Below are 26,760 nucleotides of genomic sequence, written 5' to 3' on the forward strand. Positions count from 1 at the left end.
TATGATCTGGAGAATGAAGAGCTAAATGTACTCTGAACAGTAAATAAAAGGAGACAGTTTTGAAGGGAACTTCCCTTGAAGCCATTAGAACATAGAATTACCTCTACTGTGGAAGATAGTCACATCTTCTTGTCTAGTTATAGGAGTAAAAGTGTTGGCGTCGGTTCCTCCAGTCTTTGCGGTACGTTTTGAGTGTGATCTGAACATATCGCCAAGGCGAAATCCACAATTTTGAGCTCTTTATTCTGATGATGATAATAATTATAATCCTTGCATTTGATATTGTGCCTTATCACATCTTGAAGACGTCTCAAAGCGCTTCACAGAATATACTGTAAAGTGAATTGACTGTATATTTGTTGTGGGCAAAAAGACTTAGCATGCAAAAGCATCAAACATATACATTTCCTTCCGGAGCTAAAACAGTTCGAAACGATAGTGAAAAAAATATAAATAGAACAAAGATTTGTCAGATCAATCACTGACCCAATGTGTCAGCATCAACGTTACTGAAGGGGACCAAAGTTCCCCAAAGAAAGCAAATGAAATAACGTTAGGTTTACCATCAGGTCTTGCTTCCAGAATGTGCTCTTTCATACATCACTATATCTCTAGTGCCAAAGTAATCCAGTAATTACAATGGGGGGAAGTATCTGATTTCTACGTCTGAAGCTTAAGCCTTCTCACAATATATTAGAAAGGCAGTTCTGCTTTTTGCTGAATTTGAAAGTGCAGCAACTTTTCCGCATAGTTTCAGAACATTGCCCTTTACTGATATCCAGAACAAATACAGCCTTACAGGATACTGCGTAATATGGTGTTGCTTCCAATTGTGCCCATCTCCATCAGCTAATATCTTTGTGTAACTAATGCATGGCAATTCAGATTATACATAAAAACAACATTGACTGAATTACTGTACGTTTCCTCCTCAGCATTTCGTGGGTTCTTTTCCAGCTATTCCTTCAGTCAAAGTGGCTAATTTTCAGTCTGTTCCAAACTAGAGTTAATCTTCCCAGCTGGATTGAGGATGGTCGCTGTGCCCTTCACAGTCATTGCTTCTGAATGCTTCTTCAATTATCCCTAAAAGCAGCAGTAGTGTGCTTACTGCTGCCGTTATCATCTTGAAGCATCTCCAGAAATTGCATTGGGGTTGGATTGACAACTTTATCACCGATATCATCCACGATCTTTAGTTAACGGTGTATCGACCACCCACGTTGAGTTGTAATTCATTTAAACGCCCTTCTGCAGGAGAATAGATATAAATATTTTTTTAATTGACAAACAAAGAAGAAACTTAAAAGCAACACTTGAGATCGGTAACATTTGAATGTTACTCGCAATGCTAAATCACTCACTGCGAACAACAAGTAGTCTTTTACATGGGGGGGTAAAAACTGGTCACTTACTAAAGATATTCAGCTCAAAGCAGTTTTGCAACATCGCAATTACACCTGTTTAATCGCATAACTTGTGGTGAAGTTTCAACTAAAGGAAGGGATTCCTTCGAAGGGAGAAGTAGAAGGATACGCATTATCCTGTTATTTTAATTTTAATGCGCTGCATTTTGGCAGACTGTCAAAATAATCTCACAGAAGCCATATAAGACATGATGCAGAACAGAATCATATGTGATTCGAGTGGTAAACAGGATAAATTCTATAATTGGTGCATGACTCATGGCCTCTGTGTCTTCTTTCCTATTTTTATTCAGTTGCTTTTTATGATTATGTTTGTCTGTTTCATCTGCCTTTAATTTCCTTTCTTTTCTACTCTCTATCTAAACCTCCGTTGCATCGCAGGGTGCACTGCCCGCACTTCTGAGTTTTCATTCATTCTTTGTTTGTGTTTCTGACATCGTTTCCTTTTCCACCTTTTTCCCTTTTTTTTACCCCTTTGTTTCCTTCTGGAAGGCCACTTCAAAACACTTCTTGTTTTTTTTTTGGGGTGTGGGGGGTGGCAGGAGGGAAAGAAAGTTTACATTTCCACACAAAAAAAAGTATCCCGTCTGGAATATCAAACCCAACGGGGGAAAAAATGGAAGTTTGCCATGATCTCTCACAATGAAGTTTTTATTATCCAAGGGAAACGGGGTATTTTTGAAACTCTCTTTTATCACACCCTGCGGTAGTTTGCATTTTCACTGCCATTTCTGACTTTGACTTTATCGCTTTGGTAACACTGCTATAATTATACTTCCTTCCTAACTTCCTGTGGATGGGGACCATGGGGTTGGTTAACCAATCAATGGTTAATTTATTGACCTAGCAATGTGAACTTGTAATAGGATTATACTCCATCCCCTTCCATTGATAAATTTACCGACCACTATCTCTATTCTGTAGGTTTGGTTGCTTTCTTTCTTGTTTTTCTCTTCTCAAAACCTGACCGGTAAGGTTGCAAACAGCGGAGCAAAAAAAAAACTGAAACACATGCCCGGTGATGGGGGAAAGGTTTGGCGTAAATATTGACTGATTACTGAATGTGTTCAGTCAATATGATATTTTTATCCAAAAGGCTAATTGTGTATAAATGTATATCTGGAGAGTTTGACTGCGTGGAAAGTCATTCTTCTAACCTTGTAAAGCTCATCGATCAGGCTACGTTTGCAATATCGGGGTCTCACTGAATCTTGGTGATTTAAATGACGAAAGTTCCTAAAGTATCCCATAGAAATGTCCTGGCTGTGCCCTAGGAAGTGCCACCGACACTGTCTTCAAAGCCATTGTCCGTGAAAACATTTTGCGCGTTTCATTTCTGGATCACACTTTCTGCTGCTAGTTAAATAATAATAATATTCCTTGCAGATGTACAGCGTCTTTCAAGTCGGGAGGACATCTCAACGTGCTTTAAAGGATTTTACTGTCAATAATAATATAATAATCCTTGCATTTGATATAGCACCTTATCACATCTCAAGGCACTTCACAGAATATACTGTAAAGCGTATTTACTGGATTTTGGAGACGAACAAATCAGCCAATTTGCTCCCAGTAACGTCCCACAAACAGCCATGAAGTTATCATGGCTTTATTCTTGAGTATAGTATTTTTTTCAGTAGAAAATCCCCAAGGATATTTTAATGGTTTTCCCACAGAGTAACGTGCATGTGGAACAGACTCCCTGAAGAAATGAAACGTGAACTGGTTAACTCATTCAAATAAAAAAACAGGTTAGGAATGAAGTTGCAAACTATTTGAATAGGTACAGACAAGGATAATCAAACACTCCATGTCAAACGATGGGTTCTGTTCTTTCTTAATACAGGGATTGGCCACCCAGCTCTGCACTCCAATCTACCGCCGGGTTTTCCAGCTTCGATGCCGAGTGCCATGCAGACGGTATTCCCACTTTCCCAGGATCCCTCGGCTCAGCTTGTCATCCTGCCCACTGAGCCGCCCGCGCCTCATTCTACTCCTCATCATCTTGGTAATGTGTTTACATTGACCTGCCATGCACATTTATTAGGGTTCTCTTGCTTCAGTTTGGGATGAGGGTGAGGATCAATGAGTGCTCGGTTCTCCCGAAGAAAGACAAAAGAAATGTTGACAATTTTGCCTGTTGATTTAGATCACAATTGCATCCAATTTTATTCACAGTTAATAGATTTTGCGCTGCCTGGCTCTTTAAGAAGATAGGATAGACTTTATATGATAGCTAAGGGAAGCCACAATAGGGGTTTTGTGGACAAACAATTTGTCTTGTTAGTCCAGGTACACTTCCCCTGGTTCCGGCCTTCCTATTTATTCTTGTGTGGGGCTAACATAATAATAAACACAATGGCCATTTATCATAGCAAGGGCAGGACAATGTTACGATTACCATTTGTTTTGCATATCGTGAAGTCCCTGCTTTAATGATGATGTGAAACATATTCCTTTCCAAAATGCTGTAACGACTAAACAATTTCCCTTGTGGTTGATATGACTCAGTATCACTTTGAGTTGGCATGTTTCACTGGACCATATTTAGAATCGGGACTGAAAATCAAATCCATATGTTCGGTTTTTAACACACCCACAGCTTTTATAACAAGTTTCCTGTTTAAAAAAAGTAAAATAACTTTTAAAAGAAATAGATGTTTTTCCCCCACCCATGTGATTTAAAGTCACAGTATCTCTTTCTATTAATTCAACCCCGCGCCCATCAATAGTATCATGGATTTGAGGTCGAGCCCATTTCAATGTCACTCCCAATGATGTGAACTAGCATCATAAAGCCACTATTGGTATCTGTCATGAATTGACACCAACCATGCTCTCTCATTCAGAGAACCCCAAGGAAATGGAATACAGGAAAAAAAACAGAAAGAACAATACTTTCATATATGCCAAGTCAACGGGACAAGTGGGTGGGGGTGAGGTGGCGCGGGTTAAAGGACAGCACTGGGAAGAATTTGTTAATGTGAAAGATGGTCAACAGCTAGAATAGGTTTACCAGGAAGGGGATTTTCCCAGGATAGTGGACTCGTTTGAGAAGCAGAGATGCTGGGGTGAGAAGCTCTTCACTCAAACCCAGTTGAGTTCAGGACACCGCTGCACCAATTCTGGGGTTGAAATTGATGCCTTCACTCAGAGAGACCGTAGGAATGATTGTTTCAGAAAATGGAAATGTTACACTCCCGATGTGCGTGCGGCTGTGTGGCAGGGTAATGCTTTTCTGAGTTTGGGTCAAAGAGAAGGAAAGTCAAAGGTGGTAGAACATATCTTTTGTTCAATGTTCTACCACCATATTGTCTATGCTTAATTTCCTCTCCTTTCCATTGTTGCCTTTCCAGCTGAAGTGATTGATCCTGCACATTCTCTCTGGCCATCTATTTACCCAGCGCGAGCCCCCACAACACACATTCAGCATCCAGGCCAGCTCTCAGTCTACCCCCGCTCCCAGCTTCTACGTCAGCAGGAGCTCTACATGCTTCAACAGCAGCAGCAGCAACAACAGCAACAGCAGCATCAACAGCAGCAGAGGGCACAAGCCATGGAACTCCATCGCTATTCACAACTAGTGGTGAGAAATACACAAAGTGAATCTTGACTGTGTCAATTATGAAAAAAAATGACATAGAACAGCACAGAAATAAACTATTCAGCCCAACTAATCCGTGCTGGTGTATATACACCACATCAGCCTCCTTCCAAAACCTATGTGACCTCCTGATAACTCGACCATGGTTTAACTTATCACTACCACTTAAGTCATCACGCTGTCAACAAACCAACCGCATTTATTTATGTATTGGTACATATGCCTAACTCGCCACTCCTGATAACTCGGCAATGAGCCCTTTCCCCTTCATGTTATGAGTTATCAAGAGTTTACTGTATATATATATAACATAATATTATATATATGAGGTCTGAAATACTATCTAGTCTTAGCTTGTAAAAAAAAACAATTTTTAGCCAAAACATTTAGATTGCACAGGATTGCAGAACATTCTTAAATATTTAATCTTAATTTGCAAGCTATTTCTTCTTAAACGGAGCTGGCTTCCAAAATAAGGAACTTTCCATAGTTCTGTAGGGTCGAGAACGTGGATGACAAAATGGCCTTACAACAACAACAACAACAACAACAAGAACAATTACAAGCTAAGGTTAGATGGAATGTCAGGTCTATGGAGTCAAGCTTGTGATCATCTTAAACATATTCAATTCCTTATTTCAGGAATAATTTTTAATGTATGTTGGATTCCTTCTCTCCCACACCCTAAGCATGACACTCACAGATTTCTGAATAAAAGGAAGAGCATAACCAGGGTGGGCATTGCTGTTTAGCTTGAAGAATTATCATTGAGTCACAAAAGATGACTGTTCCAAGCTTATTCATGGGATACTGGTCTGATTGAATAAGTTGGGGCTGAAGCCCACTAATAAGCCTAAAGAGACCACTTTCTGTGCTCACAAACTGCAGTCAAGGCCTCGTTGAAATCATCTGGCCTGGTTGGCCCATTATTAAGAAGTTGGCGATATTTCAAAAAGACTTGTTAACGCCAGTCCTTTAATAAGCAACAGAACACATTTAAGAATAGCGTAATTTTAACCCACATATACGATCACTCTAATCCCCTCAACCCCTATTACCACAGTACCCACAGTCTTGCTGAACAAATTGATTCACGAAGAACAACCTCACTTCTTGCAGTTGCAATCTGATGTGAGAGTTGTTACTCCCGAGTAAATATTTGATGACCAAAAATGATTAAGTATTATTTGAATCAAAGCGGAAAGTAAGGATTGTTAGCAAGGTTGTAATCACAGTTGGAGGTTCTTACCACTGGTTTGATGGCATCTGCCTTCTCTGAACTCCCCACTCCTGAGCAACAGATCTGGAATAATTAGACAGTGCCTGGGGGTTTCTTAAGTTCTGAAGTAACTGTCGAGAAAACAGCGTCAAATTGGAGGTCAGAATCCCCCAGTGCGGCTTATAAACCTCTATAAAAATGTCTTGTTTCATTGATACAAAGTGCATGTGTCTAGACAGCCGAGTTTTGCCTCTGTTACCAGTCTAAGGTTGAGTCAAACCTTCCAATATGGTCTGCTCTAGCATAATGCCAGATTAAAGGAAGCGTGCAAACGTTTTTGACGTTAACAATCTCGGATGAATCCTGGTTCTTTTTCCTCAGGATCAACGCAAGGCGGAGGAACGCCGAATGGAAATGGAGGAGCCCGTTCTCGAGAGGAATAGGAGATCACACAAAACAGTTGCCTTAAACTCTCCCAAGAGTCATTCTTCACCCGTCATACTCCCACCCGGCATGTGTTCGACCAAACTCTCTCCGTGCCGCCACTCTCCGTCACTGAGACCCAAGTCAGGGTGCCCCACCCCCCAGCCCACAGCGATGTGCCCTTTGCCTTCCTGCCCTACTACTACTCCTGCCATCGTCGCTCAGTCCCCAGCCATCATCTCTCCTCCATCCCAGAATTCCGCAAGAAATGAGACCGCTGAAAAGCGAACAGAAGGACAACCGCCTCAGGATTATCCACAGTCATTCGAGCCAGGTACGAGCCCGGTTATACAGCTCTGACACAAAATAACTTTGAGTAGACGAATGGCACCAGTTACCTCCCCACCCCCAGCTCGGGAGCCAGGCCAGTATTGTTAATAGTAATAATAATAATAATAATCCTCACATTTGATATAGCGCTTTATCACATCGTTGAGATGTCTCAAAGCGTTTCACAGAATATACTGTAAAGTGGATTGACTGTGTAGCACCTTGGGATGTCCCCCCAATGTGAAAGGTGCCATAGAAATATAGATTTATATTGTATCATTTCTTTAAGGAGAATCATCACCGGATCGATAAGTGCCTTGAAACCGACGTACGACAACAACAACAACTTATTTATACAGCGCTCTTTACACGGCATAACGTCTCGGAGTGTTTATCATGCCTCTTACAGTACTCAGTGGAGAAATAGGGGGGGTCACTGTGAGCTAACAACCTGGCCATTCACCTTTGGGCCCTGGGCTCTAATTTAACATAGACTGATAGGATGAGTGTTTTCTCTGTCTGTTGGCTGTAAAGTTTACCAGGTGGCTGGTGTGCAAAGTGGAAAATGTCACAGTGTGCTGTTCTAAGGTTGGAGGTGAGACTTATTGATAGGGGCAGAGCAGAGGAAGTTTTAGTCTACGCCTATCTATACTTGACCTGCCCTGGGAATCCTTGATTCACATACTGGGAGCCTGAAATTGGAAGAGACAGTACTAATAGCCCTCGATCAGCACCTAAATAAGAGCTAAGAACTTATTCTAGTTTTTTAATCTGTAAATATTCCATACAACTCTTAAATGTTGCAACTTTTGACATGAAAAATGAGATCAGACCGCCTCAGAAATATTCCATACTTCAGCTATTATGTCTAACACACAAATCGTCAAGGTTAGTTGATGTACAGCTATTGAAATTCCTTTTGCATTTTGTATAAGAGAGGGAGAGAGAGAGAGAGAGCGAGAAGCCAGCATAACCCAGCAGGCACAAACCTTTATCCTTCAGTAGACCTTGGGAAGGAAGCAGTTTGGTGGAAGGATACATATTCATCTGGCAGTTATGTCAAAGAGGCGGATGGATACCATTAATAACACTCAGTTGATGACAAGGTAGTCAGGATGCTGCCTAGCAGAGTAAAGCCAGGGGCACCTTCAGAGAGGGGGAGGGGAGAGCGAGGGCTAACATTTGTTTTGTTTCTTGGGTCTTGTGTCAGCTGTGTAATCAGACATTGCCGAGGTTATCAGCTCAGGGCGGCAGCGTTTCAGGGACCAGGCTTAACCCTTTCCCCCAGGGTAAACAAATCGATAACCCTGCATAAGGTTCCCAAGCAAGCTGTCTAACCTTGATACCAGGCTTGGCCTGCGGCCTTCCTCCCATTCTATGCAAAAATCTCACCATGCTCCCCCCGCCTCCCCTTGGTGTTTTGCGAAGATAGGGCAGGGCGCCTGAACAAAACATGCTCTCATGATAGGTTCAGAGGTTGACGTAGAGCGAGCATCACAGGAGTCACGATTGCCATCAATAGGAACATCTCCACCAACAGGACATGGTTCAATTTATCAAAGGTGGAAAAAAATAGAACCAACCAAAAAACAAACCCGAGGTGCCCACTGCATTGGCCTGGGTCCCATGAAAGAGAAAAACAAACTAACACTAAGGCTAAAGTGCCTATTGTCATTGCCTGAGGGTCCCTGCATTCCGTGTCTTTTTTTGGAGAGCAGCATGTTTCCAATTATCATAGAAAGGTACATAAGCAGTTTGAATGAAAGGCAAATTAATCTGCTTGACAATGGATGATCACCTACAAAATTCACAGTCACTACACTTGACAGTAAATCCTGTGAAGTGTTTTGAGATGTTCTGCCAATGTGAAAGGCGTTATATCCAATACAAGGATTATCCTCAATTATTTTTATTATTATTCTTATGGGGTTGGGGGTGGGGCTGTGTGTGGGTGGGGGGGAGAGGTGACCGAAAGCACGGTCGAAAAGGAAGGTTTTTAGGCGGGAAAAAGGGGAGAGGGGGCAAGGCGAAGGGATTGAGGGAGAGTATTCAGCAGGCCAGCAAGTGAGTTCATATCCTATCATCCTAAATCATCCTACTCTCAAATCATGCTGAACCCATTAAAAGTGTCTCTCTCCCTCTCTCCCTCTCTCTCTCTAGATCTCCCACCTGGCTATACATACTCAAATGTTGCCATTGGCTACACATCCCCTACTCCCCTTGTGCACTCTGCCGACCTTGCAGACCCTCAAACTATGCAACCGGTCTCCACGGCGGCCGAACCAGAGCAGGCCAGGACGTTTACGCCTGGTGAGCAAATTCACTGTGAAACTCAGCAGTCGACCACGCTGGGAGATGCAAGTCCTACCGACAGACACGTTATCGCAAACGAGCTGGATCCCGAAGAGCAAAATCCGCGCAAAACCCTGCGTAACCCGGAGGAAAAGAAGGCGGGAAGTACATTTCCAGCAGAGAATTCAACCCAGGGGCAACTTGAGTCGTCTGCGCAGGAGAAGGTGGAATGCTCGAGGCATCTGATAGCTGCTCAGGGAACAGCCACTGACACGGAAATTCTAGGAGACGAAAGTGGACAAGGAAGTCCTTTGACGGAGCCACCTCCTCAAGGTAGTCAGTTCACGACTTTAACCAATGACCCAGTGGACGTACAGAACTCAGATAATTCTGGCCCAGTGATCGACACAGATTTTAAAAAGGAATGGAACATTGCCAAACAGGTGATTGAGGAGAAGGAGGAAGAGGGGGAGGACGAGGAAGAGGAGGAAATTGCCCATGACGCCTACGAGAGGGATGAAGTGTTCAAATGGCGGTTGGATTGCATGGCCGGGATGGATGCGCTGGTGGCTGCTGGGCTCAGCATGGGAGAGCTTCTCGCTTTGGAGTCTGAGGTTCCCCGCTCCTCTATGCCATCCTCACACACTACAACCTCGACCTTTTACCCTTGCTCAGGGATGCACGGAATAGCTTTGCTGAGTGAATTGGCCGACCTTGAACACCAGAGGCAAATGGGTGATGGCACCAGTCAAGGTAATGGAACCTTAAGTTACACGGTCTCATTTCCACTTTGATATTGCTGTCACCATGATGACTGCAGAGTGTTAAGATTAGCAATTTATGGCCTCTCTGAGATCATATTTAATGCCCTGTATTCACTAGAAGAGTTATTCTCGTTTTTTTTAAAAAGTGGTTAATGAAATGAAAGGATTTTGGCGACAGCTATTGAATTCTGTTTATTCAGTAGAGCTTGAACTTAGTTTTTTGCCTGGGTTTGAGTGAAAAACAAAGAAATCTGAATGAACTGTGATGAATTCCTTCAGGAGAGAATGTTAAGGTGAGAGATTGTGCGTGGATCCAGTTTTAGACTCGGAACTATATTCTGTTTGCATCATGCTAATGAAGAGTTGAAGTTGATATAATTTCTGCTGACCAATGACTAGGAACAAGGAGCAGGTTTCAAGCCAGTTGTTCAAACACATAATGGATTGGCTTCAGTCCTTGCCCAGATTTTGCATCACAATTCACAAGGCTTCTCGCGCTCATTGAATGAAAACCAATGAGTTATCAATGTTCCTCAACCACAATAAAATGCTGTCTGGCTTTTATCCGAAGTTATGCAATTAATTAAAATTAAAAGCTACTTTGTAATTTGGGGCATTTGAGGATATTTGTTAAACAAATTTTAAAAAAATAATAATCTTCTATTCAGCACAGTTCACATTCATGTGACTTTTCTCTTGTTTGGGAGGCTATTTTTAGAACAAACGTGGGCACAATGCAACAATAGCTTATTTCCTGAACATAAAACCCAACAGACCGCTGCCAAAAAAAATTCTTCAGAGCCTGAAACCTCTCATGTCTTTGTGTTGTAAAAAGATAAAGAAATTCTGTATTGTAAAGCAAATCTCCCCAAAGGCCTGTATTTCACTCTGGTCCCAAAACACAGGAGGTAAACAATGCCCGAATGGTCGTGATGTTAGCCTAGTGCAATCAAACACTTCCTCCTGTGTGGCAGCAACCATCTACTGATCACTTCCTTCCTACAGTTTTCACATGACAGGTTCACATGGGGAAATGACTTGACTTCCTGGTGGAAGCAGCGTTCAGGGAACAGAATTAAGGCCTCACTGATAAATGCCTCATTTAGAAAAATATTACTGACTGACGCAGTTCCATTAAGTTTCTCTAGGCGCCTACATTTATCTTCATGATTAAAATCCGATTAAAAAATCTTATTTCAGAAATGAGCAAAAGATTTCTCCAGGCCATCTCTTTATCAGAAATTCACTTACGGTGAAACCTTCCTTCTGCTATCCCTGACTGCAGTGGTTTCCTGCGGTTTCCACAGAGCTGATGTGTGGCTGTGCTCCCTGTAGGTGTGACCTATCCAGGACATATCCTTTATTCCAAGCAAATTATCCAGTTCTGTAAAATACAAGGAGATAGCTGCATTATGTATTTGATCAGTACATTAAATTCCTGCAACATAATGTCTGCCCACTTACTATATACCCATTTTTGGTGGCTGAGCCCCCATTGAGAAAGCCATACGACCAAGGATTAGGCTGCATCACCATCGGGAAGTAACTTGCAAGTCTCCCGATGCTAAAATCTAGTATTGCCTGGCAACCGGCCACACAGCCAAGGCCTGGGAACAGTTCATCCAAGAGTCTCGCTCTGCCAAAAAGTGGTGCCTGGTGCACGGAGATGTGAAAGAATCACAATTCACTTTATATTGCGTGGCTATTGTGCCAGCTAACTGAGCGGCAGTTTTATTAATTTTCGGTGGGAAGGTTTCTTTGAAACAGTTTTGAGGTAATAAATTCATCACAAAACGTAAAAATAGAAGCCGACACTTTTGGTCATTTTACTGCCAGCAATCCTCCACTGTAGCCAGCAATAGATTTGGAGCCCAGGCATTATTTATGTCAGGTCTACATGGAAAGTTTTTAAAATGTAGCCTGAACTTTATTTTGGACAAAAAAGTAATTTTATTTATGCTACATGGTGATGCTTGATTTTTCTGACCAAGAAAAACACCACACATAATTCTCAATAGTTGGATGAAAATACAGCACATAGTTAGTCTCTCTCTCTCTCTACTTTCTTCTCTCAAACAATCTCACACCTACACACCACATATAAATTAGAAGCAGGTACCGCAATAGACAGTGCAAGCGATGTTGCTGTTTTATATTAAAAAAAATCAATGAAAACTCTTATCAACTCAATCCATCATTTCAAATCAAAATGATTGACTGACTCAAAAGCATCTTAGGACACGTCAAATCCATTATAGATTTTTTTTATTTGGGAAAAGGTGATGTCATTCGGATAAAATGACCAGGAACCTGAGAGTGCGCATTGTGTTGCACTGTTTTATGACATCATACCGGTTGTCTGGTTGAAGGACTGGCTGACATCATTTGCTTGTTTTAGTCTCTGACCCTTTTTAAAGTGCCACATAAGCACAGCGCTGATGTTCGCCTTTTAACCCCTCGCGGCACTAGCAACGGCAATCGCCAGCTAGAATAGGAAGCGTCGGAAGATTACAACAACAACAACTTGCATTTATATAGCGCCCCTCACGCAGAGTAGCTTCCCGGAGTGCTTGATTACATTCTTTATTCGGGATTAGTCAGTGAATTCTCCATATGGAAACATAGACTGTGCGTCTTTCAAACACTGCGTTCTGCTATTTGGGATCGGAACGCTTTCCTTCAGATGTTACTTTTTTTGAGACACTGCGTATTTTAAACGTGGGACCCTGTATTTAGTATACGTTCGCCCACAAAACCCACAGTCACTCCACTTTGCAATATGACCTGTGAAGGAAGTGCTTCGAGACAGTCTCCCGACGTGAAAGGTGCTGTATCAAATGCAAGTATTATTTCTCGAGAGTGATCTAGTTTTCCAGGATTTTTTTTGTTACAAAATGGTTAGGTGAGGTATACTTAGGGAGAAGCCTAGAACCAAAGGTCTTTTTACTAATGGATGACCGTGTGCTTTTCATTCGATTGATAGAGGCAATAAATGGAAACAATCCAGTACAATTCATTATTTATGTCAGAATTATGCTTGAAAGAAGCTCAGTTTTGCCCAGACTCAAATGTGTGATAGAAAATGTGTCTATTGATGTCTTATTGATCAAAGGATCAATAGTGTACTTTTACCTTGTTTCTATTCGCCTTTCGCAGAACTAGGCAAAAATGAGAACAAATAATAATCAGTTTAGATCAGATTTGAAGTTGGGTAACATTACATACCTCACCTAAAACATGTCAGAGCTAATTCCGGCAAAAAGATTTTATATTTTGTCTTCGCTGAAATATGAATCGGTATTGAAATCAATATTATTTCAGTAAAAAATCTAAAGTTTAACATACCAGCATTGAATCAGTACGATTCTCCCTATTCAACACGGTGATTTGTAACAGAAATAGAAGTCGCTGGGAACACTCAGCAGGTCAGGCAGCATCTATGGAGAAAGGAAAGTGAGTCAATATTTCGGGTCCAGGATCCTTCATCAGAACTGGGGCATGTTGGGAGGGAGATGCTTTTAAGAGCTAACAAAGAGTGGGGAGGTAGGGCAAGGAAGACAAAGGAGAAATAATAATCCCTCCAAAAAAACAATAATTAAAAAAAATTGGTCATTTTCAATCTACGACTGTTTGTGGGACGTTGCTGTGCGCAATTGGCTGCCGCGTTCGCCCACAAATATACAGTCAATTCACTTACAGTGTGTTCTGTGAAGCGCTTTGGGATGTCCTCCCGACGTGAAAAGTGCTATATCAAATGCAAGGATTATTATTATTATTATAATGGGACAGAGGATGATGGGTCAAAGAGGTGTTAATGATGCAAAATAAAGGGACGGTGTGCAACAGAACAGGGGAATAGAGGTGGTAATAATGCAAAACAGAGGGGGGGTGGTGGGGGGTGAAAAATTGCAACTAAATAGGCAGACCAGAGAGAGAAAAGGTATGTCTGGGATCCAGATGATGTGGTAATGGTCACAGAAGAGGGGCAAATGTTATGTTGTGTTATGTTATGTTGAATGGCATTAACACAAATTGAGAGATCAAAGAGAGCATGAGAGGCAATATGACCTATAGAGGTGGGCCTCATGATAGACTAAAGTTCAACAGCCTCTTGACTTGCAGGAAATCTTACCGAGGTATAGTCAGAATTGGTCAACTCTTCCTCCATCTCCTCTCCCCCCGCACCCACCAAACCAGGAGAATTGTACGTATAAATATGAGTCAGGAGTGGTGCTCTTACTCAAACACACCATGAATCCAATAGCCCAAAATTCAACCATGTGCTGATTGTTGTCAATAATTCTATCCAGCAAGCATGTCCACAATGTCACCTACCCACTGCGACTCTAAAAACGATACCAAGCTCGCACTCCTTACCTGGTGATAATCGCATCCCCAGACCTTGTTGGGCAAACGGATTAAGGCATTTCTAGAAACAAATGATAGCAGACAGAGTGCATGACTGTTTTGACCACACTGGTTGCCATCAGCATCCAAAACATTTTGCAAAACTTTGATCCGTTTCATGACAAAATATTATAATCCTGTTGGCAAAGGGCAGAGCAAACCTATCCTTTGCTCCTCAAAATGAGCACAGTTCAAACTAATTAACACCATGATCTGGATAAGACTTGTATCCTCTTAGCCAAGACTCATGCTGTACAGCGTTGGAGAGGTACAACTAGGTTATTAGTTGTCTGAAGGATCGTGACCAGAATAGCACAAGAGTTGCTTAAGTAAGATCTCACATCCATGCCAGAAATGCAAGACCTGTTATATCTCTATCAATCTAAAATTTCTATGTGACATATGAGTGGCAATGGCTTCTGCCTGAAAACCTCTCAACGAGGCAGTCTTGCTACCTTGGACTCTGTCCCCAGATACAAAGAAAAGTGAATGTAGAGTTTAATCGAGGTTGTTAGAGGATGTTAGGGCGTGGCAAGGATCTAGGATTGATGCTTGTCACCTGAAACAAATTGCCCTTGTTTTTCTTCCTGAGTAACTACTCGTGTCAATTTTGTACAACAGATCTGGAATCAATACAATTGTCTCTGGGTTCACCCTTTTAGTACTTCGTATAAAAATCACACCATGGCTCTGATTTTTTGACAGATATGGTTTAAAATTGGGAATGGAGCCATGACTGTTTTCATACACTTATGCCGCAAAAAAGGTTATCATAAAAAGCCAACACGGTAGGAATAGTAATCAATGACCAATCGATTTTATTTTTTAAAATTCACCTTCCCAGTGAAATAAAAGAGCACCTTCTACATTATCACAATTGTCTGGCGATAAGGTTATTTTGACTTCTATCATTTACTGCACAACTCACGGAAATTGTCTCTTGTGTGAATATTCAACTCATTTGTTTACTGTGTCTGTACCAGAATCCGAGTCATGACAGTGATTAATATGTCTTGCGTGAGCCGTGGGGGTGATTGGGTATGAGCAGAAAGATGAGAAGAGTGCTAATAGCCTTCATTATTGTTTAGTACAGGAAAGGAATTGATGACAGTTGTATGGATTAAGTGCACGCTGACCAACGTCAGGCAATCTGCTTAATACTCAGTGAGCTCAGATGGCAATAAATCCAGGGTTAGGTATCAGAGCTCAGGTGTACGGGTGCAACATTCCTGCGTTTTCTTATCTTAGCAAAAAATGATTCGCGCAGATAGGCATAGAATGCTAGAATATTACGACATCCACGCTTGGTGTTGCTCTCAGTATTCTTGGCTCTCATGGAAATTGAAGGGGTGAGGAATTCAGCTTGTTAAAGGGTTATTAAAAGGCATTAAACAAGGCACGTTGGAATTGAGTATTTCAACCGCAGGTTGTAAACTTAAAGGGAAATGTTTCATTGTGTCACCGGGAAAGTGAATAGTGCAGAAGACTTTGTATCCGAAAACATAACTGGGGGAATATTACAACGGAGGGAGGAGAGGCAACCTGAGAGTGCAGAGAGCCATAGTGGTTTACTCTGCCGAGTTCAACAATTCCCACATCTTTGAAAACTCTTTGTCCCTCAAAAACAGATGCACTGTTGTCTTCTCAAATTGTTTTCGGAGGGGTAGGATGCTCAGACATGGGCATCACACCACTTGTTTCTCCTCCATGTCCTTCTCTTGCTCCGCATTAGTTTCACAATTATTACAATAACAACAACAACAATTTGCATTTATATACCGTCTTTCCCATAGACCCTAAGGAGAATTTCCCAAAGCTTGTTTTATTTTCCCTTTGTATATTATTGATAATATTTCTCTGTCTGTACAGCATTTCAGCACATATTTACAACATTGTATACACATTTCCCATGGTCCTATTGTACAATAACATTAATGCTGCAACGCGATTCTTCTATTCAGGGCTTGCAGTTTTTTTTCTGGACTTTCCACTCAGTTCTCCATTAATGCCATGAAACCTCTAATAAAGTGTCAGTGTTGCAATTGCACATGTGATAGATTAGATCTAATCTCTCCAGGTCCGCTATGTGATGACCGTGTAGAAATGGCCTTTTCCTTTCTTGCGCCTGGGGAGGTTTGGAGGGAATCCATCTTATCCTTGTTACCTGAGCGAAGAGCATTATTTCCAATCTCAGTTTGACACACTGGACCCAGACATCAGTGGTCTGTTCAGGTGCCACATCAAATGCAAACATTATTCTTATTCTTATTTATCTATTGATAATAGCTGAACGGAATATCTTTGCTGTTTCTACCGAATGCTGCATTTTAGACACCACTAACCTGTCTTCCTCTTTAATAAGGCAACTTGATTTTACATTTTGTAACTAGTTCTGACTATTTGCCTCACTCAATATAGCCCCTCTAACCCCAACAAATAACGGTAAGCCATAAATCTCCAAACTTACCCAGTTGAATAACCCAGGTGAAATGAACTGCTTATAATAACTATGCAGTAAAGCAAACTGCAACCACAACAATTTGCATTGATACAGTGCCCTTCACATAGGATGATGTTTCAAAGTGCTTCATAGTGACAGAGTTGGACACTGAGCAAGAGAGGAGTGGAAGTGGGAGCTGACCATAGGCATGGTTGAAGAGGTAGCTTTTAAGGTGGGATGTGAAGACAAAAAGAGAAGGGCGCAAAGGGGAGGGAGTGATAGAAGCAGGGATTTCCAGAGGTCGGATGAGGTTATTTGAATATCATGTGGTACTTAAGGAAATTGTGACCAATGCCAGCTGCGAGTGATTAAGATTAAATAACACGGTCAAAATTGTCGCGCCACGTTTTGTGAGCGAATGTGCTAATGATATCCAAAATGGTCTCGCACACAGGGGAGGAAGAGGCCGCCCTCAATCAAGGTCTCCAAAGCCTTGCTACCATTGCTGCTGCCCGCTCGCTGGTGGAGGCAGTGCCCATAGAGATGGGCGACCCTGGGAACAAAGTCATGGAGAGCAAACCCTATCCGGTCCGAATCCCGCGGGTGCTGAATTTACGAAGGAAATACTCGTGGAGTCCAAAGGCAGAGACGGTGAGTGTGATAACGGGTTATAAAGTCCACTGCACTTAGAAGGGTCCTTCCCCTCATTGGTCTACATCGGGTGTCCCCAACACACACACACACCACACACACACACACAAAACAGCAACCGTTTGGATGAAAAATTTACTCCACTAAGTTGATGGGTGCAGGACGGAGACAGAAGAGTTTGAAATGAGCCATCATTTTTAATTCGAATACTCATCGATTCTGCATTGAAATACACAACCGTTACGCTATACACGTATTTACCGAGCGCTGGCAGAACTGCACACCTTGTTTTCATGTAGCTGTGAGTCACAGGGACTTAAGTCAGTAATCCACTCAACAGATGGATTCAGATGTCCATCTGGCTTTCAGTTCTATTCTATAAGCAGGCATCAGACAATCATTTGTTGAAGTGTCAACGTATGTCTTGCTTCAGGGAGAAGATGCCAAATGGGCACAAGATAAAATTCGGGATTGAATAAAATTATTATCCCTACGTTAATTTTACAAGGAAAAGGAATGTCCTGGTCTAAATTAACACAAATGGGAGGGAAAAAAGATTACAGCTATTATCACCTTTGCTTTCACTTAGACAAAGTATAAGGAATACATTATTCTAGCTTTAGGAAGATATGCATTATCATAGCATTCGCCTGCAAAGTACAGTCACTGTACTTTACAATTTATCTTGTGAAGCTTTGAGATGTCCTCCAACGTTTATCAATATGTAAACATTATCGTTTTTATTCACACATCTATAAGATTTAGATGTTAAGGTTAGAATAATGTAGAATAATCTTGACACGACACGTCAAGCGACTGCCAGGATGGTGGAAGGTGAACTAGGAGGACCTTGGTCTTCTTTTGCCTAGCAAATTCTTATGTTCTTAGGGTTGATTTGGTTACGTGACATTTTTATAAAAGGACATGGTTCTTATTTTCATATCAATGCTTTCTGTTCAAGGTATGTCCTCTGAAGGCTGCTATAGACAGGATGGACACCCAGGAGCTGGAAATGAGAATGAGGTTGGCCAAACTCCAGCGTCGGTACAAGGAGAAACAGCGAGAACTTGCCAAACTTCAGCGGAGGCATGATAACGAGTGAGTGCCCTTTCGTACAAGCATCTTCCCCCGCGTGACTCGAGCCCAAACCCAATTCAGCTCATTCAGTAAAGAATCCTGTTAGTGGCCAGTTCAGATCAAGAAATCTACAACAGCAATAACAACTTGTGTTTATATAGCACCACTCACACAGGGTAGCATTCCAGAGCACTTACAACACAGTAGAAGGCCATTAGGCCTATCGTTTCTGTGCAGGCTCTTTCTCAGAGCAATCCTTTCAGTCCCGTTTGCCTGCCCCCTTCCCCACCACCCTTGCCGTTGACTCCTTTGTGGGTAAATATGGTTAAAGAAATTGCCAACCACTTTTCTCAGCGGTGGAATTCTTCCATTAGAGGGGATTTACAATCTTTCCTCTAATTCTTTTCACCACTGGCTTGTTCTTCACTTTCACACCCTCCTTTCCCCACTTCTCCTCCCACTTTGCAGCCCCTTAATCCAGGAGAACAGGATAGACTAGTGCCACAGGCTTCTAACATGGCTTCACTCGTTGAATTCACGGCATGGATGATAGCAGGTGTGCTAGTAGTGTTACAAGCTGTGGCATTTCTTTTTGCTTCCCCAGAAGGAAATGTATTATCTTCAAGGGATATCGGAAGGCTTAGAATGCCAAAGACCTTTCAGGCCATTAGGTCCAGTCCTTCCATAGACCACAGGCGTTTGATCAAGATAATATGATGTGGCATAAATGTAATGTGGCAATTGGGGCATAAATATAAGGCAGACAGCAGCAGATGTAAAAAGGGATTTTAGGAGGAACTGCTTTACATTTGCACAGAGGGTGGTGAGAATGTGGAACTCACTGCCGGAAGCTGTGGTTCAAGCAGAAAACGTCAACTCATTTAAGAGGAAACTTGATGCATGCATGCGGGAGAAGGGAATTGGAGATATACAGGAGAGGGGATTAGGAAGCTTGGAGGCTCGTTTAGAATATAAACACAGCCCGGATTAGTTGGACCAAATGGCCCTGTTTGGTGCTGTGTCATTTTACTCAGTGCTGGTATTCAGCAAATCGTAAGGGGAGTTATAGGAGACAAATGCATGACAAGCGTACGATTTCCCCTGGTGACAAGACAATAAGAGAGTTGTTTATTTTCTCTTTAATAGGAGAGACGAAAACTCAAGGAGCCCAGCAAGGCGAGGGCCCGGGCGGCCGAGGAAACGCAAGCTTCTTTCCACCGTCCTCTCCTCTTTCGGGCAGCTCAGTGAGCTGGGCAAATGCGAGGGCAAAAAAGCAACGTAAGTCCATTGCTTTAATACGCAATAAGTATTAGTGTTCCACAGTGCTGGTTATTCATCAGGTGAAGTTCAGTGCTTGCAGCCTGATGTAGGGTATTAGTCAGTTTGGAACAGGTATGGAAATTAAACCCAGATAAAGAGATTTGCCTTGATCTGTAAGGCAAACCAGAAGCAACCAGTAATTACAAATCCAGAATATCTGGTACCAGAAGCCAGACTAGGCTGCAGATATAGAGTTTAGGAAATATATCGACTGATATATTTATTGATGATAAGTGACAAATTTGTCACCACAGGGCCACATTTAGAGGGCTGCACAGCGATCATTAATTGGTGTATGATCGCAACCCATCCTGGGTGTCCTTGCTACCCTCTTTGTGCAGTGATGAATGGCTTTTCACAGGCAACAACCATACTCAAAGGTTTGCATTTTCTTGATTTTTTTTTGAAGAAACCACATCTGCACTGTGGCTCCTTTTGTGGCACAACAAAAGCTGGACGCTGAAAGCCTAGATGTCTCATTAACTTCCAATCAGCTATATTCTGGGTCACTCCTGTTTAAATAGCGTGAGGGTGAATGGTATTCTCACTTCATTTACATTATAATATATAATAATCCTCACATTCGATACTGCTGCTTTTCTTGTCAAAACGTCTCAAAGCACTTCATAGAGTTCTCTGTAAAGTGTAGTGACTGTATATTTGTAGGCGAATGAGGGGGCCAATTTGTGCACAGGAATATCCCACAAACAGCCATGAAGTGAATGCCTGATTTCCTTTCTCTAGGGGATTGTTGGTCAGGGCACCAGGAGAAATTACCCTTCTCTTTTTGAACAGTGTCATATGCTCCTTAACACCTAACCTCTGACAATGCAGCATTCCTCCAGTATTACATTGGATTGCTCGTCATAGTTAGACTATGAGCTCAAAGTCCTGACCTGGGCCTTGAACCCACAACCTTCTCACTCAGAGACGAGATTGCTACCGACTTAGCTCAGGCTGTGAAAGTGCTCCTGAACGTGAAAATGTTCCCTACTAGCTACATTCACTTTCTTCGTGACTGTCTATATAGAGAAATTAGACCCAACAACCTGTTTCAGTGTGAATGAATCTGGATTGTATTCAAATCTGAAGTGGAGTCTGTAGTATAGAAGCAATCTTCCTGTCACACGGGGCAGCACAGAAAATCACTCCTGTAACCATGGCTTTTACTAGTATTAGCTTGGTGCCAGTGAAGTGTAAATAAATGCTTGGAGTAACAACAAGGTTCACTTTTGATCTCCGCTCCCAGGCAACGGGGATGACAGTGTGGTGATCCATCCTGCATGTCTGGTTGAATGAATTGTAAAAGGTTTCGAGGTCTATAGTTGTGTAAATGTCGAAGCCCTTGGATCTTATCTCAGCTGCACTGAGTGTAAGTGTTGGGTGTTACTCTATGCACTCCCCTTAATGGCCCTCCGAAGATCTGTTTTGAAGTTCTTAGCCTTGCAATGAGTCTCTTAAGTTTCCAGCTTAGAGCAAGAATCAGAACTTCATTTATCTCATTCAACAACGGGAGTGCCTTTTGTCAACTTAACACAAAATACCGTTAAATACCACTGCACAACGTTGCAGTATCTGACCTAGAAGAGAATTGGCGAAACTCATCTGGTGAAGGATGCTGAGACTGAATATCTAGAGGCTAGCGTTCACATTTGTAGGTCTGTGTAGCAGGTGAAACCCTCTCAAAGTTCAACTACTAGAAAATATTGATTTAAAACAATCCGTAAGAATTTCCCACAGCAGGTTGTATTATTTTCCCATGACAATGTCGATATTGTTTATTTCATTGCGACAAACAAAGTTTGAAGTGCCTCGGGAAGTCCTCCTGACGTAAAACACTATAAAAATGTAAATTTGTACTGCATTGTGTTTCCGAATAATCTTTACAATATTAAGAGCCAAACGTGCTTTTCTCCTAAAAAGAGGGGGGAAAACGTACAGAAAGAAAAAAACGCCTCGAAATGATGAAGACCAAAGACTCGCAGCTTTTTAGGAGTTAAAGACAGGGCTGACATTCCATTGGCACACTCATCAAAGTGCACAATAATGCAACCTGGAAACATTGACCAGTCTTGCATAAAACTCCCAGCACTGCAGAAGATAAAGTCATTGGTTACGCTGTGGTAGTGCTCATTATTACAGGGACTCATTATCATTCATTATCTGCCCAGCGATGGCATTCTCACACTGAAGAAACCCTGTTTAATTGGACCTTTTCTGATACAAATTGCCTTCCCCCCCCCCACTCCCATCCTCCACCCAGCAGGTATATTTGCATAATTCCTTAAAACTAGTCAGTAAGTTGATTGGTGTACGTAATGCATCAAGCTCACTGATTCAATAAAGATAGTTCAATTTGTACCAAACAACCGATCGCATTAAAGCTGAACAAATGAATGTTTAGTTTCCCAGTAGGAGACTTTGTCAAAAGTAATAGTTCAGGGAAAACAAACACCAGTAAACATAAGATTGAGAATGTAATGACTAATGATATATTTTTAACTGGAGCTGAAATCTGGACCCTTTCATAGAATTTTTTTAAATTCAGGTACTGTCGGTCAAATAGTAATTCTGGGGGGGATAAAAGGCACGTTAATATAATGAGCGCTATTTCTCTGGTCATTTCCCAGTCGTTTTCACAATGTATCACAAACTGCTTCGTTCTCAAACATCTGCCGGGCAGGACAGTTGCTCTATTTTTTGAGTTCCATAGGGCTACGTTACTGATTGACAAAACACTTCAGTCTCGAAGACAAAATGGGTGTGCGTCAGGACAGAAAAGTTAAAAAGATCGGATTTCGGCTATTGTTAGTGCTTCTGCGGCAGACTCACAGCTGAGCAAATTCTTGTTTCAGCCCAGCTTTGCAGTCAGTTTGTCCCCCGGGTTAGGTGTGTCTCTGCAGTTGGAGAAGGAAGGAGAATCTCAAGGGATGGGTGGGCGGTGAGGTGTGGAGGTAGGGGGGTTGGAAGAGAGAATCTTTCTCACATTGTTCTCACTTGCCACCTGGCAGTTCAAAGGGGGAATTGCATTGTCTGCAGCTGCAGTGTTTCATTGGGTTGGGTAGGACCTGACTTTTCAACCGTAGCAAAGATCGGTTGCAGGTACCCTCTGGAGAAATAGTCCTGGGAATTGAACAAATGGGATTGTGTCTGCAGGTTAAAACTGCAATGGTGACTGAAGGCTTGCAATGATGATTTACACAAGCCAAACACGCAGTCGTTTAGCATTAGAATGATAATCCTTGCATTTGATATAGCGCCTTATCACGACTTCGAGACGTCTCAAAGCGCTTCACAGAATATACTGTAAAGTGAATTGACTGTATATTTTGTGCGCGAATTCTACACATTTTGTAGAAACCTGCAGGAATCAGATCAACTACTTATAGAAGGTGGGCTCATAAAGTTTTAACCATGTGTTTCATGAAAAAGTTTCAGTCCACGCAAGTTTACAGGACACCGTTACATCAGCATGATCTCTCCTAATATGTCTTTTAAATAAAGAATGGCGCTTTCTCTCCAATAATCTGGAATGTATTTGGGATGAATTAAACACCAGAATAAAAGTGGCAGTGAAAACCACCAAAGTTTGAAATCTGGCATCCTTTAGGGTTAACAGGAAAAAAACTAACACTCCTGAAATGTGTAATTCATGTTGCTCCTTAGTCAGTGCAGAGCAAGGAAAGACAGAAAGTGTCTGTCTGTCCTTATGTTTCTGGTATGACATGTGGCGCTGACTAGCAGTGCAGACACAAGGTTTCTGACATCTTCTCACTGGAATTGGTGCATTTCATGTGTAACCTGCAGTCTCTTGTTCAAATTGTGCGGCAACGATAATGTAAAAGAGAGCAGCTGTGAACTTTATCAGCCCTGTACCTGCAGTGAGCTCCAGCATCGACATGCTGAGTACTAATGTTAAAGTGCTTTATATGACTAATTGAAAATCTTATCTGAATGGCTCAGCCATCCTGAACCATAACCCAACTGAGTAACATCTTACTGTGTAGTATTTTGCTTCCTTCCCTAAGGAAAGTCTGTCAGGATGAGCAAACAGAATGCTATGATAGTCCCCTTTTATTTTCTTGTATTCCGCTAGTAATTTGTATTGGAGTCACAAAGAAGCTGACCTGGAACATTTTCCCCCAACCTGCTAATGGAGGGAAATCCGTAGAGAGATTAGCTCCAGAAAGAAAACTCTGTGATGGAGTAGCCTTTGAACCTTGACCCAGGCTAAAGAAGATAAGAATGGGGAGTCTGCTTTTGTGAATTCCAGCTCAGTAGACCTGGTGAAAACCTAATAATTAAAATTTAATTGATTGCATTCCGTTTGATGTTTGAACCTCGGTTTATGCGGTAAAACTCTGAGCCCCTTTTGGCCTCATCAGTAATAAACCTACCATCAATGCATCTCCCAGGCGAGGACAAAGGGCTCACTCTTGTATGGTGCCCGAGTTTAGAGCAATGTAGTTGTATTGGCAGGCCATTTTTTTTCAAATGAAAATAGCCAGTGATATAATTTACCTCCCATTGGGAGACTATGCTGTTTGCTTGCCTGTGGCTGCTTCTGACATTTTACCTGTTTTTTGCCATTCCCATCATGAAATTCTTCATGATGCCTTGTGCTCTTTTGCCTGAAGTTGAACCGGTCGCGTTTTAATCCAAGCACGCGGCTTCACGGAAAATAAAACGAGCCATTTTATAAAGGTCTTGAGACGAGGTTCGAGACGAGGCACCGACCGTGACCACAGGGCACGATTGGATGGTGTCCAGGGAATTCTGAGAGCTGCAGGCCTCAGAAACACTCCACCGAAAAGATTCCATTGCCCCCTTTCCAGAGAGAGAGACTACCTAGAAGTGCCAATACCAGCACACTGAAGCTCTCATGAAATTCCTTCCTCTTTTCCATTAGAATCGTGGGATCTTCAACATTCACCTCGACAGGCAGGCTTGATTTAATCTCTTAACCCAAGTATGGCGACTCCAGCAATGTAGCACTCTTTCAGTCGCTTTCAACACACTTATCCCTCTCTCCATGATAGAGTGTCTGCGTCCCAACATTGGGCTCAAACGCACAAACTTTCTGAGCCAGAGGTAAAAATGTGATACCAGCTGAGCCACTTTGAGAAGCTATCAGTTTGAGAAATGCCCCCCTCCTTCCCCCCCCCCCCCCACCCCGCCCAGAAAGTGTTGCATCCCATCACTTTTCTGGCAGGGTTGGGAATTTCCAGAGGTGATAGCTCAAGAACAGATGATCATCATGTGGATTAACGGCGCCTGTGGAGAAACTTGCCTTCCTTGGAATTAGAATGGTGTCCTTAGGCTGCAGTGGGGACGTAACTGCTGATACGGGTAAAAGGAAGGGCGGTGGAGTGATTTTCAGATCAAGTCAATTTCAATTTGCTTCATTTACTCCTTGTCATCAAGGCTTCAATTTAGATAAGTGTTCCCATATCCTGAAAGCAGCAGGGTTTATATTTGTAGGCAGAAATGACGGGAGGTGTTATCTGAAAGATAATTACTCTGCTGGGACAGATGAAGTCAACACTTTCTGATGCCTGATTTCTCACATCTGCTGACATCAAAGTAATTGGAAAGCAAAGCGACAAACCCAGGGAGGGGAAGAGGAGGGAGGTTTTATGCAGCTCATTTAGGACCAGGTGGGGGGAAGGGTGATATGTACATCACAAGTCACTCCCTTCTATTGCTGAGTGTGTGCATAACCCCTCAGGTTATAAAGAATGTCATGTCTCCCCACAGAACTCATATTTTTAATTGAAGAGATAGGACAGTCAAATCCTGTTAGGGAAATTCGCTGTTTGACACCAAATATGTGTTCAGCTCTCATGACCTGAGCCTTTTGCTAGTACCGTACGTATAAATGGGGGAGTAGGGAACTGTTTGCAAATGGCTTGGATCCTTTTCACAGTTACTGTTTCATTCTACTGGATCTTGCTCTTGATCTTTTCAGTTGTGTGTTTCGACTGCAAGAAACACTGTTGTACATATGAAGGTATCAGAAATGTCATTGAAAAACCCACGTTAAGTTCTCTTAAGGGAAAATGTATCGACTGGAAGAGAGCTTTCACGATAGCATCAACAAGCTGTGTATTATCTTCACCCTGCTGCTTTACTTTTCACTGAAGTGGTCATATCTTTTGCCCATTCTGGCATTCTGTAACTGACGTACATCTGGAACAGATGCAGTTCAATGGAGGCTTTGATTAGGAAATTCACTATCAGTCGTGAGCAGAAAAGTAAATAAACAAAACATTATCTTGTCTTCATCTTAGCAAAAGTTAGTTCTGTAGATTCTTAGTTGGTCTACAAAAATACCTAGTCACTACACTTTACAGTGAATCCTGTGAAGCACTTTGAGACATCTTCCCGACGTGAAAGGTGCTCCGTTAATCACATTAACGATAAGGTCGTAAAATGTAAGTGAAGTTACAGCATTAACTTTAGTGAGCTGATTTAGAGAAGTGAAATGGAAATGAGATCTCAATTCTTTGATATTCACCTCAAACTGCAGCTGAAGGCAGGCAAAACTTTAGGATTCCCTTTAAATCCAACGTATTACTGTATTACTAAAGTCCAACAACAACAATAACCTGCATTTATCTAGCACCCTTCATGCCAGATGGCGTCTTAGAGCACATATTGATGGGTTGGAATACCTCTTTCTTTAGCATCTGTGAATTTCAAGCCAACTGCATGATTTCATGATGCACTAAATATTCTCTCTGGGTTTTTATTGCTTATCTAGAAATGTCCCAAAGGGAGCAAATATATCATCAAGAAGATGAAAAAAA

General features: G+C 42.0%; 1 protein-coding gene across 1 annotated transcript in view; it reads left to right on the top strand.

The window, feature by feature from the left end:
- Positions 1–26,760, top strand: part of bahcc1b (BAH domain and coiled-coil containing 1b) — a 141,424-nt gene that overhangs the window by 71,448 nt on the left and 43,216 nt on the right. Inside the window, 7 exon segments of the mRNA XM_042342592.1 lie at positions 3,271–3,432; positions 4,781–5,010; positions 6,629–7,004; positions 9,161–10,045; positions 17,358–17,554; positions 18,516–18,652; positions 19,778–19,909. Coding sequence (XP_042198526.1) covers positions 3,271–3,432; positions 4,781–5,010; positions 6,629–7,004; positions 9,161–10,045; positions 17,358–17,554; positions 18,516–18,652; positions 19,778–19,909 — 2,119 coding nt within the window.

Source organism: Callorhinchus milii, unplaced genomic scaffold (assembly GCF_018977255.1).
Source record: "Callorhinchus milii isolate IMCB2004 unplaced genomic scaffold, IMCB_Cmil_1.0 Scaffold20, whole genome shotgun sequence".
Lineage (NCBI taxonomy): Eukaryota > Metazoa > Chordata > Chondrichthyes > Chimaeriformes > Callorhinchidae > Callorhinchus > Callorhinchus milii.